The sequence below is a fragment of the Oncorhynchus kisutch genome, linkage group LG11, assembly GCF_002021735.2.
Source record: "Oncorhynchus kisutch isolate 150728-3 linkage group LG11, Okis_V2, whole genome shotgun sequence".
Taxonomy (NCBI): domain Eukaryota; kingdom Metazoa; phylum Chordata; class Actinopteri; order Salmoniformes; family Salmonidae; genus Oncorhynchus; species Oncorhynchus kisutch.
Genome location: NC_034184.2, coordinates 67261241 through 67274589, shown reverse-complemented (window position 1 = coordinate 67274589; position 13349 = coordinate 67261241). Strand labels below are relative to the sequence as shown.

General features: G+C 43.0%; 1 protein-coding gene across 7 annotated transcripts in view; it reads left to right on the top strand.

The window, feature by feature from the left end:
- The window catches only part of slc12a7b (solute carrier family 12 member 7b), a 71087-nt gene extending 58547 nt beyond the window's left edge, over window positions 1–12540 (top strand). For 3 of the 7 annotated variants that reach the window (XM_020494539.2, XM_020494541.2, XM_031836145.1), the window contains exons 18-26: window positions 57–252; window positions 439–608; window positions 852–983; window positions 1739–1846; window positions 4292–4405; window positions 5846–6018; window positions 6614–6628; window positions 7948–8081; window positions 9747–12540. In XM_020494539.2, coding sequence (XP_020350128.1) covers window positions 57–252; window positions 439–608; window positions 852–983; window positions 1739–1846; window positions 4292–4405; window positions 5846–6018; window positions 6614–6628; window positions 7948–8081; window positions 9747–9838 — 1134 coding nt within the window. In that variant the 3' untranslated portion in view covers window positions 9839–12540. The remainder of the gene's footprint in view (window positions 1–56; window positions 253–438; window positions 609–851; window positions 984–1738; window positions 1847–4291; window positions 4406–5845; window positions 6019–6613; window positions 6629–7947; window positions 8082–9746) is intronic. The other 4 variants (XM_020494544.2, XM_031836146.1, XM_020494543.2 and 1 more) reach the window with 3 other exon arrangements.
- Window positions 12541–13349: the final 809 nt, after the last annotated feature.

Here is a 13349-nt window from a genome sequence, read left to right as displayed (position 1 = left end):
CTGGCTGTGGTAACTAGTGGAAACCTTTTCTCACTCTTCGTGACTTTCTCCAACAGAACATCAAGTCGTCAATGACGACGGAGCGTACCAAGGGCTTCTGCCACGTGGTGGCGTCGTCCAACCTGCGTGATGGTTTCTCCCACCTCATCCAGACAGCAGGTCTTGGGGGCATGAAACACAACACGGTCCTCATGGCCTGGCCTGGCACCTGGAAACAGTCCAACGACCCCGTATCCTGGAAGAACTTCATCGGTGAGTCAGTGTGACCCACTTGGATTTGAGACCACACCAAAACAGTCTTAACATTAATTAGCTCAGGACGTTTACTTGTCATGTGAGCATAACCCCTATCACATGGTACTAAACCCCATGCAATACCATTACTGAGATGGCGTGCATTCGCTAATTTAACAGCATTTCTCTCTATCCCCTCCACAGAGACTGTGCGTGAGACCACAGCGGCCCATCAAGCCTTGCTTGTGGCCAAGAACGTGGACAGCTTCCCCACCAACGCGGACCGCTTGGGCCAGGGCACCATAGACGTGTGGTGGGTTGTCCATGATGGAGGACTGCTCATGCTACTGCCCTTCCTCCTTCGCCAGCACAAGGTATCTATAGTGGCGCCATTCACAGTCTGTTGTGGTGGAATATTACACTCATGCGTTTGGCGGTGCATGCACGCAAACACGCATGCACCGCCAAACGCGCTAACATATGCACACACTTAGTTATTAACACACAAATAGGGGCACGTATCATTATACACCCATACCCTAGGCTAGGGATGACTTGTGTTCACACTCCCCCTCTCTCTCTCTTGCTCTCTCTTCCTGTCTCCCCACGCATCTCAGGTGTGGAGGAAGTGTAAGATGCGTATCTTCACGGTGGCTAATATGGATGACAACAGTATTCAGATGAAGAAGGACCTGCAGATGTTCCTCTACCACCTTCGTCTGGACGCAGAGGTGGAGGTGGTAGAGATGGTGAGCTTACCTGTAGACCTCTGGTGCACTGACATCTCCCTATTGACCGATAGCTTGAGATGACGAAACCTGAGGTGTAGCTCCATCAAGTCAAGCACTCTTAAATGTCTCTCATATTTGTCAGTTTCTTTTGATATCCTTAGATATTAAAAGGAAGAAACTGTCGTACTCTGAAGATCTTGGAAGTGCCTCAAACACTTTAAAACTAATACAATGTTTCATTCAATAGAACTTCATCAAGGGTCTCCCGAGGGGCGCAGCAGTCTAATGCACTGCATCTCAGTGCTTGAGGTGTCACTACAGACCCGGGTTAGATCCCAGGCTGTGTCACAGGCGGCTGTGACTGGGAGACTCATGAGGCGGCGCACAATTGGCCCAGCGTCGTCCAGGATTAGGGGAGGGTTAGGCCTGCCGGGATTTCCTTGTCCCAATGCGCTCTAGCTGACTTCGGTCGCCAGCTGGCTGGTGTTTCCGCCGCCACGTTGGTGCGGCTGGCTTCCGGGTTAAGCGAGCGGTGTGTCAAAAAGCAGTGCCGACTTGGCAGGCATGTTTCGGAGGATGCATGGCTCTTGACCTTGGCCTCTCCCTAGTCCATAGGGGAGTTGCAGTGATGGGAGAAGACTGTAACTACCAATTGGGGAGAAAAAGGGGTAAAAAATAAAATAGTTTCATCAGGGTTTTGGTAAATATAAAAAATGTGTGATGTTTAGTTTACCGTTTGGATAATGTGTGTGCGTGTGTGTGTGTGAGTACAGCACGACAGCGACATCTCAGCCTTCACCTATGAGAAGACCCTGGTGATGGAGCAGCGCTCTCAGATGCTGAAACAGATGCAGCTGTCACGGACGGAGAGGGAGAGAGAGGTAACACCGCCCCCTGTCTGCAGGGCACACTCATTACAACAGTGCAGCAATCGCCCTTCAACATTGCACCCCAAATGGCACCCTATTCCCTTCATAGTACACTACATTTGAACAGGGCCTATAGGCTCTGGGCAAAAGTAGTGCGCTAAATGTGGAATGGGGTGCCATTTGGGATGCACTCCAAGTCATTATGGGAATTAAGCGAGTATTGATATAATCTGTTATTGTTTTGCAACACCTGTATCAGAAAATGAATGGTATTTTCCTTTAGAACTTTATCTTGTAGTGTTTTAAATGCAATGCGATTGTTTCAGGTCTTTCTTGAGTGCACTTACTTTAAGTTGGTCTGTAAAGAGAAAAGTGTCATGGGAATGTGATTTAGTTTGTCAGTGCTTTGGGTCACATTGAACAGCCATGGATGTACCCTGACCTCACTTGGTTGGAAAGCTCTGATATTACCTGATATTACATTAGTCTTATAAGCATACTGTAAATAGATGGGACATACAGTACATAGATGGGACATACAGTACATAGATGGGACATACAGTACATAGATGGGACATACAGTACATAGATGGGACATGCAGTCCCTTCAGAATGTATTCACAACCTTTGACATTTTCCACATTTTGTTGTGTTACAGCCTGAATTTAAAATATATATATATATTTTTTTTATCTCTGGCCTGCACAAAATACCCCATAATGTCTAAGTGAAATTATGTTTTTTGAAATTATTTCACATTAATTAAAATTAAAAGCTGAAATGTCTTAAGTAAATAAGTATTCAACCCCTTTGTTATGGCAAGCCAGAATACATTCAGGAGTAAAAATGTAAATAACAAACCACATAATAAGTTGCATGGAATGTGTGCAATAATAGTGTTTAACATGATTTTTGAATGACTACCTCATCTCTGTACCCCACACATACAAGTATCTGTAAGGTCCCTCAGTCGAGGTGTGATTTTCAAGCACAGATTCAATCACAAAGACCAGGTAGGTTTTCCAATGCTTTGCAAAGAAGGGCACCTATTGGTAGATGGGTAAAAAAAAAGCAGACATTGAATATCCCTTTGAGTATGATGTTATTAATTACACTTTGGATGGTGTATCAATATACCCAGTTACTACAAAGATACAGGCATCCTTCCTAACTCAGTTGCCAGAGAGGAAGGAAACTGCTCAGGGATTTCTACATGAGGCCAATGATGATTTAAAATAATTTGAGTTTAATGGCTGTGATAGGAGAAAACTGAGGATGGATCAACAACATTGTAGTTGCTCCACAATACTAATCTATATGACAGAGTGAAAATCCTGTACATAATACAAATATTCCAAAACGTGCATCCTGTTTTGCAACAAGGCACTAAAGTAATACTGCAAAAATTGTGACAAAGCGATTCATGTTTTTTGGTTTATAAAGTGTTATGTTTGGGGCAAATCCAATACAACACATGACTGAGTACCACTACCCATATTTTCACACGTAGTGGTGGCTGCATGGGTATGCTTGTAATCATTAAGGACCGGGGAGTTTTTCAGGATAAGAAAACAAAACGGAATGGCGCTAAGCACAGGCAAAATCATAGAGGAAAACCTGGTCCAGTCTGCTTTCCACCAGGCACTGGGAGATTAATTCACCTTTCACCAGAACAATAACCTTAAACACAAGGCCACATCTACACTGGAGTTGCTTGCCAAGAAGACTGTGAATGTTCCTGAGTGACCAGGTTAGTTTGTAAATCTATTTGAAAATATATGTCAAGACCTGAAAATGGTTATTTAGCAATGATCAACAACCAATTTGACAGAGCTTGAAGAGTTTTGAAAATAATAATGGGCAAATGTTGCACAATCCAGGTGTGGAAAGCTCTTAGAGACTTACCCAGAAAGACTCACAGCTGTAATCGCTGCCAAAGGTGCGTCTACAATGTATTGAATCAGGGGTATGAATACTTATTATTTCATTTTCCAAAAAATTGCTACAAATGATAACATGTTTTCACTTTATCATTGTGGGGTATTGTATGTAGATGGATGAGAAAGCAAATCAATTTAATCCATTTTGAATTCAGGCTGTAACACAACAAACTGTGGAATAAGTCAAGGGGTATGAATACTAGCTGAAGTCACTGTATTGTTTTAAACATTTGTCATTTTAGTCATTTAGCAGACACTCTTATCCAGAGTGACTTACGTGAGCAATCAGGGTTAAATACCTTGCTCAAGGGCATTTTTTTTCAACTAGTCGGCTCAGGGATTTCGAACCAGCAACCTTTTGGAAACTAGCCCAACACTCTACCTGCCACCCCTGTATGTTATTGGTTTGTGTGTATCAGGGCTATCCTAGCCCACCTTGGCCTAGTGTTCGTTGTATGACCTTTGGCCCCCTCTCCTGTCTGGCTGCGTATGCGGTACGGGGCAACACGGCCCTCAGATTCAGAGTATCACTGACTCGTCACGTAGCTCCATCAGGAGGAATAACCAAACCGGAGCCGCGGGCTCAGAATCTGGCCCCAGTCGAGAGCTGGAGGACACACAGGAGGACGAGGTAGCCAACACCCACCATCTGTACCCCCAATGCCCCTGTGACTGCAGCCCCTCGCCCCCACTGAGACTACCATTACACCCCAGTCACCAACCCTCAGAGACCACACTTACACAGCCACATCCACAGCTGCTAACAGTCCGGGACCTAAAGTAAGTTAAAGCCCAGTCAAAATGTCGAGTTAAAGTCATCCCCGGATAGACCCTCTATGGTAGATGGTGACCGTGGCTGTGTAACTGTGCAGGTTACTCACCGTAGTGGCATAATGGACGTCATGGACTCACCTCATTCCGCATGCGTGCACTGTGGTGTAATCCTTCTTTTTGTCCATCTCTCCTTTCTCCACTCATCCCTCTCCACCTGGTTAATTCTCCGTGGACGTCACCATTACTCCATCTCACTGTGTTGTAGCTCCAGACAGTACTTTGTGCCTCACTCCTTATAAGGGATATATAAGGGATATTGGCCTGTTTAGAGAACACTGGTGTTGTTTTGCACATCATGGATTTTGATTTGATTGTGTTAGTCAGTTATAAATGCTTTTACAATGTTTGTTGATTGTCTTAGTGGTGTTGTTGCTACCAGGCAAGGTTATTATAGTAACTGAAACTAAAACTAATTAGGAAAAAACTATTCAGTAAACTGAAATAAAATCATTAAAAACCTGTTCGGAAAAACTACAACTATACTGAAACTGTTATCTTTAACTCCAAAACTAACTAAATAAAATAAAAAACATAATGAATTCATTTTCAACTTTAGGCAAAAATCTAATGTGGTGTTCAATAGGGTTTTCATGATTTTTGAGGGTTTTCAAGCTACTGAATCTGGATGGTAAATGTGGCCGGGAGATGTCGATGTTTCTAATAGGCCTAGCTTGTGCCTCACTATCACTAAGCTCTCGCCAGCTATAAGGGAAAGAATTGGCTAGATAGCTAGCTTGATTATGTTTACATGTCCTAGTAAAAAGCATTAGATTGGTGTAAACATGGTTTTCTTCCATCATACTATTTGAACCAGTCTGTGCTGTTATTTTAAAATCCAAGTCGCATTGAGATTGACTTTATAATTTAAACCTAACTAATGACCTGACCCATCACCTTAAGTATTACTGCCCCTCATTTGCAAGAAGTGACATCCTAAAAAACACACAAGTAACTATACAACACCAATGGCCCCTAGCGTCCCATGCATGCTTTCTGTCTCTAAAACTAAATCATAAAAAAATATATATATAAATATATGCTAAGTAAAAATGAGTAAATCTAAACAAAATTTTCCCCCAAAATTTAAAAAATGAATAGAAATAAAAACAAAAATAAAACCACAACTATAATAACCTACCTGGTTTGTGCAACTCTATGGTTTCTAGCCTGTAGTCTCTCTCTCTTTTCTTCTCTCTTGCTCTCTCTATCACTCTCTCATCATCTCCCTCTCCTTCAGGCCCAGCTGATCCATGACAGAAACACGGCGTCTCACGCCGCACTTAACGACAAGGCCGACGCTGGCCCTGACCGGGTCCACATGACCTGGACCAAGGATAAGTTCCTCACCGAGCGCAACCGCAACCGCGCCGAGGCCAGCATGGGCGTGCGCGACATCTTCAACATGAAACCGTAAGTCAGGTGCTACGTATGAACCCTCTTATCCTTAAACCTTCCAGAGCCAAAATGGAGGAGCCAAGTGGACAGTTGCTCACACTGCAGGAGCCCCAGAGCCTGCCGGTTTGAAATGGTTACATGGCCTGCATGGTGTGTGTTCAGGCTGCGTTGGCATGTTCCATGTTGACCTGTTTGACTGTGTGTGTGTGTGTGGACACATCCAGTGCATGGCCCCACCACGCAGACCACATGCATTGTCTGAACTAATGATCATCATGTCTTTGTGTCTCAGAACCCACTATCTCAAAAAGGCAGATATAACCACTAGTACATTACATAGCCCAAAATTGTAACAAGCCCAAATATGATTTGGATACTATAAAGACCGTTTTTAAAGGGATAATTCACTTCCAAATCAAAGTTTGTCTGATGTTTTTGCACTTCTTGACTACTGTTGAGTAATGAAAACATCTGACTTTGACCATCCCTTTAAACTGAGGGAAGTGTTTAACTGTGGGGTGGTTGTTATGTGCAACAGTAGACATGCAAGGGGTTTCTATAAAACATCTAAGTCGGTTTCTGTTGTTTTGTCTCGTTTTCCTCCTTCTAGAGAGTGGGAGAGTCTGTAAGTCACATTTCTCTTTGCCATAGTGCCTTAGGCTGTGTGTGTGAATGTCTGTGGACAGTAGTCCTTTTCTGTCTCCTCCATATTGTTGACCTCCCAGCCACTGGGACTATGTGTGTGTCTGTGTGTGTGCATGCAAGTGTGTTTGTTTGTGTGTGCGTACCTGTGATGGGAGGGTACACATGTCATGTTATGTAGCATGTGCAATCAAAATTGCGCTTTCCATACAGACCTTAGCCGTGTGAACAATATTGCTTTATTTTCCATGCATCTGTTCTGTATCGGAATAGAACCAAAGAATTAAGAATATCAGTGGTCCAAAATCCATTTCAATTGGTCATTGCAATCAACATGATATTGTCCTTAAATCTCAACTGGGTGGAAAGCGTATGTTTTTTTGGAAGTGCCTCGTTGTATTTGTGATGTGGCGATTTCTGCTTCAAACCATTTGCATATCATGCTCTGCATTTTTGGTGTTGCTGTGCACTCTAACTCAAGAAGGGCTATCAATATTACACCCAATATCACATTGAACTGGTCAATTGAATATTGGAATACTGTGTATACAACGCAGTGCTAGGAACCAGGTAGTTTGACACCTGGATGCTAATTGGCTATATCAGACAATATACCACAGGTATGATGCAAAACTACTTGTTTACTGTTCTTTTTATGTTGGTAACTGGTTTAGAATAGCAACAAGGCACCTCGGGGTTGTGTGGTATGTGGCCAATATATCACTGCTAAAGGCTGTATCCAGGCACTCCTCCTCAGGCCTTATTGCTTAGTTATACAATGGAATATTTCATACCCACAGGCTTGCCCACTGTATTTGTCAGTATACCAGGCCTGCAATAGTGTATCCTCTCTACCACCCTACTGCCACTGCCTCTGTTTGAAGTGTGACGCTGCTTTGACTGCCCATACTGAGCCTTAATTCAGAGTGACATAACTCCCAAGGCTTCACTATCATAACCACCAGCTGACCTGCTTCATGTTCTCATCTGTGTGCTAAAGGCTGCCAATCTGACAATAGCACTGTAATTGTTCATTTAAAAAAACATGATCAGGAAGTGTTTCATCAATCATTAATGAATGCTTAGACTAATGAGTGTTACGTGAGAAGAGTGACAGATTAGTTAGTTTTACTTTCCATGTTTCTAGTTAGGATTCAATGTAAAGAGCTTTGAGCTTCTGAAAAAGTGTTATGTAAATCCAGTCCATTAATATTATTGGAGAAGTCAGGGACAGAAGTTAGAGGGTCAGGGTTGTATTGGGTTGAGCCTGCTCTTCTTCACTGTCACCCTTGTGTGGTATAGGAACCAGTCCAACGTGCGCCGGATGCACACTGCGGTCAAGCTGAACGAGGTGGTGGTCAACAAGTCACAGGGAGCCCACCTGGTCCTGCTCAACATGCCGGGACCGCCCAAAAACAGAGGGGGCGACGAGAACTGTATCCTTTACAGCAAAATGTCTGTTTATTCAAATTTGACTATGCATGTGTTTTGAATTGTGCGTTGCTTAGTTGAATATGTTTATCCCAAGTTAACTCGAATGGCATCTTCATCAGCGGTCTGACGAGGTCGAGGATGATCTCTTTACAAAGGTTGTTTAGTTAATAGTTAAGTTGTTGATTGTACACTCTATATACAAAGGTATGTGGACACCCCTTCAAATTAGTGGATTTGGCTATTTCAGCCACACCCGTTGCTGACAGCAGTGTTCTCTCAAACATTTTTCCGCACTGAGCAAATTTCAGGTCTGCGGAGTGCAAACTTGAATGTGTGAAAATTCTGTGCAACTACAAATTATCTATAACTGGGCTAGTAACTTACTAACTAGCAAAGGACAAGAACAAAATGTGCACGTGACTACATGTAGCTCTCGCTTTGATCTCAAAACAAGTGCATCTACTCACAATCGCTCATGCTGTAAACACAGTCCAGTTCAAGTGTATGGCACAGATCCATATATGGCAATGGCCTATTTGCATACAGGCCTACAGGAGCTCTGATTGTGTATATGCCACACAGGTCTGTGTAGAGTACGGGTTGAGTAGTGCCTGTCAATGAAATAGAATCCTACTCCGATGCGTTCTGCCTACAACAAAATCTCTTGCGTAGTTCGTTTTGTTTCGGTATGTTGCACTGAAAGTGGTTAATATTGTGTTGATTCAATCACAATTCCCACGGTAAAGGGAAACGTTAATAGTGTTAACAGGGAAAACTATAGAACAATGGTCACCAACCTTTTCTGAGTCAAGAAGATCACTTTGAGTCAAAATGCAAGCCGAGATCTGTTCAGATTTATATTTTAACATGACTTAAAAAACGTAAGCCTATGCAACGTTAACCAATTAAAAACAGTACTGTAGCAATGAGGTTTGTGCTGTAAGCTATAGGCCCAATACATTATCACCACATACAGGCTTTTCTTGAATTGCCCTGCCAGTGCATTGATGTTCGGGACATTTCAAAATTTGAGGTTGGCTATATGACACCATATCAAAAAAAATAGGACCACAAAGCTTTATTGTTGGTTTTTTTACAGAAATGTTTGGCAATTGACTAGGAATGCCTTGGAGATCAAGTGGTTGGTGAAATTCAATCCTGTGCTTCTCTCTTAGAGGGAACATTGGCTGACAGACATTCAACGTGGCACTATCATAGGATGCCACCTTTCCAACAAGTCAGTCCGTCAAATTTCTGGCCTGCTAGAGCTGCCCCGGTCAACTGTATGTGCTGTTATGGTAGGCCACACAAGCTCACAGAACAGAACTGTCGAGTGCGCGCAGCACGTAAAAATCATCTGTCCTCGGTTACAACACTCACTGCTGAAGCAAGTCCCCGCAGCAGTTCCAACATCTAGTGGAAAGCCTTCCCAGAAGAGTGGAGGCTGTTACAGCAGCAAAGGGGAGGACCAACTCTATATTAATACCCATGATTTTGTAATGTGATGTTCAACGAGCAGGAGTCCACATACTTTAGTCATGTAGTGTATATTTAAAGCGTACTAGAACTAATAGCTTCAGAGCTAATGTACTCCCCTTGTCATGGGACCTGCATAAACCCCTGTCATGTGATGTGACTTGTTTCCTCTTTGACCCTTGGCGTCTCAGACATGGAGTTCCTGGAGGTTCTGCTGGAGGGTCTCAACCGGGTCCTCCTGGTCCGTGGGGGCGGACGCGAGGTCATCACTATCTACTCTTAAACGCTTGCGGCCACAAAACCTTGGGGTTACTGGGAGATTGTCAGAGGGGGGGGGCATGTTACTGGACAGAGGGCTTTTTAGCCTCGGAAGGAATGACCAATCAGGGCAGTGTGATGTCATAGCATCAGCCTGATTCGTGGGAAGAGCACATGTATCCTGGGGCCTATCTATCAGGTCGACCGACTGGAGGATAGAGCATTCTGACACTAACATTTTAATCTGACACGTGTTAATGTTTATTGTATGGATGTTCTTCCTTTTTTCCCCCTTCTCTATGTTCAGTATTCATGTCTGTTCATGGTAATTGTGTATCATGATCAGGAGAGGACCACAGGGTTAATATGGACATGGGCTGTGTCTGAAATAGCATCCGAGTCCCTATATAGTGGACTATTTTTGACCCTTTGGCCCTATATCATTTCGGACACAGCCATAGTCTCTCTAGCTTGTCCATCTTTGCCCTCATTTTGGTTTTGGCTTTGTCCTCATCTTTCAAGTACGATTCAGATTGAGGAGGCACAAAGTCAATGTGCTGCCTTTTAAGATCTCCCTTAGCTCAGAACCAAATCGACTCTGAATCCTGAAAGAGATGAATACGGTTCCTGCTCTCACCTATTATCTAAAAACTCAATAGGAATGTTGTTATCTAGAATAATATGCTTCTGTGACTCTTTCCAGTATCCTAGCCCACAGCGGAGCTCTGTTAGAACGGAAGGAGGCAGCAAGTCCAAAAAAAGCATACTTTTATTCAGTTCCACAGATCAGGACGTTGCTATGGCTTTCCAAAGCTCCATTGTCCCTTGGTTATTAAAAGGGGTCATATTTTGAAGGTGTTCTGCCCTACTGGTATCCTCATATACCCCTGAAGCTACTCACAGCGGAGTTCAGTCAACCTCAATTCTAATTGAGGAAGTTAGGGGTTCTAACGCAGAAGCGGATCCACCTTGTTAATCCATACTAGGACTAGGGGGAACTAGGTTTATTCATGTATTTAATTTGTTGTTAATTGTCGTCTTGTTGTTGAGTGCAGCACAACATCTGAAAGAGGTCTGTGTATGGGGTGGGGAGCTTTGGCAAGGATAGGCCCAAGGATTTTAATGTGCAATAGATGCTGTTGATGTGGTGAATTGCAGACAGGCCTGAGACACAGAAGGTGGTCCACCTTGCCTGGTGGGGTCTCCTTAATTGACCCTGTTTTATTGGCTCTGTAACATTGGTCAAAGTCCCCGACTTCAGCCATTGCTTTAAGAAATAGCCGTAGTATATATCCTAGTATTTAGCCTATGTTAACTGTGTTACACCCAATACACAGCATAAAGCATATTTATTTATGTTGGGATTATTGGAAATTGTATGCAAGGGTGCAGGGAATGAAAGTAGTTTTTTGTAAAGAGCCTATTTTCAGGTACAGGAGTGCTGCTTTAAATTCACGTACCGTTCCACAGCTTCACAAATCTAGGACAACTGGGGTCATCAAGGTATTTCACCTACCAGAGCCCATTCGATATATACATCAACATATAGGAAAATCACGAGATGGTTTGACACTAACACTGAATCTGAATTAATCATCAACTCAAGAATTTGTCCACTTCTTTGTGACCCTCAAATCGGTCATTGTGTTGCTTGACAGCTAAAACAGAAGGAAATGTGCTTGTTGGAGTCATCCTCTGATGGCCTAGCCACTGTTGACTGTTCGGGTACTGTAGGCTCATTTTCAGCACGGTGTCGTTAGAGACATCGACACTCAGCATTTTGCACAGTCTTCGATGTACAGTACTGCACTGATACGGTAGATTGCATTGCATTGTTTGGCTCTGATAATAGAAGTATTTAGGCTGGGATGTTGTAATACAGTGATGCCACCACATTCAAATGGCTGTGATTTGTGAGTATCACGTCTATCACAGGACACCAAACCAAGATTCTGTACTGGAATAGAAAAGTCTCATTATGAAATAGCTATGTCCCATGTTGTGCTCCGAACCATCGATGTTTTCTCTCTCTGATGAGCACCATGCAGAGTGGGTAGGTGAGTAGAGTTTGTGAAAACATGCGGCCTCATAGGTCAATCATATAGGTGTGGTCTGTAGGTATCAGTTGATCATACTGTTCAATGTCAGGATTTGTTCTTATGTTATTTGTGTTTTAATTGTATGTGCATATTCTCTAGGTTTCATGTTTTCAACTGACCATGATGAATCATTTTGACTTTGTATAGGAAGAAACGTGCCAAAAAGACTAAGGCTGAGAGTATATGCTTGTCAATGTCAGCCACAGTACACGCGCCAACTGTCGCCCGTGCTTGTAGGGTGGGGTGGAAAAAGCAAGATCACTTTCAAATTGTAAATACAATATACGTTGTTATAACCAGTTAATGCTTTTGATTTGGAGACGCACAGAGGTCAACACATTTGAACTCAAATTCTTACCTAACAGACCATTTTGATGAGCAACACTGAGTTTGTGGTTACAAAATGAGTTCCTTTTAGGCTACATATCAACAGTGGAAGGAATGGCATCTGTGATTTCCAGGGCATGTGAAGCCCAGTTTTATAGGAAGTAGGAAGTCACCAGATATAAGAAACTATTGGGGCAAAGAAAGGAAGGAATCACTCATCAAACTCTTCTGTATTTACATCCACAGTTTTATTTTGAAACCTTTTGGTAGCTGTGCAGTATTTTATAACCAGAACATTGTATTTTTCTACAGTATGTCATGAAAACAACCTGTCTTTTGTTGTAGCGTCGACCATCAGACAATGTTTTTATGTTTCTGGTGTGTTTTTGTTTTTCCCGACATACACCTGTGTAACTTGTAGTCATAGTGTCTGTTTGCACTTAACTGTTATGTTATACTTGATTTTCTGATAACACTCTTTAAGTGTTACTTTTCAGGACTGGAGTATTTCGATTTTATGGAGGTGTGGGATGGATGGGGGGGTGGGATGGATGGGGGGGTGGGATGGATGGGGGGGGTGGGATGGATGGGGGGGGTGGGATGGATGGGGGGGGTGGGATGGATGGTGGGATGGATGGGGGGGGTGGGATGGATGGGGGGGGGGGATGGATGGGGGGGTGGGGGAGGTATTTTTGCAGATCTGTTTTGTTTGTTTTTCTCAAACACATTGGAAACACAGACTTTTGGCAGAGATTTCACCGAAATGATTTTTGAGGAGCCAGTTGGAGGATGGGTTATGTTACTGATTTTAAGTTAATTGAAAATGTATTTTTATTTTAGGTTTTTAGCCACCAAAGATACAATCTTTGAGTCTGTGATATGAAACGTCACATTGTTAATAGTGTAAGAAATAAAGTTGAACTAAAAACAGCACAGCTTGCTTACTTGAGCTGAATAGCAGCAAAAGAGATGACTTCAAACCTTTTTAGAGGACACAAAACTAAGGCTTCTGGGTGACAGTATAGCAAGCAGTATATGTTCCATTTACCTGGTTAAAGTGACGAGAGAATGTAATCTACCTCAAGGGGGCCATGGAGGCTTCATCGAAGG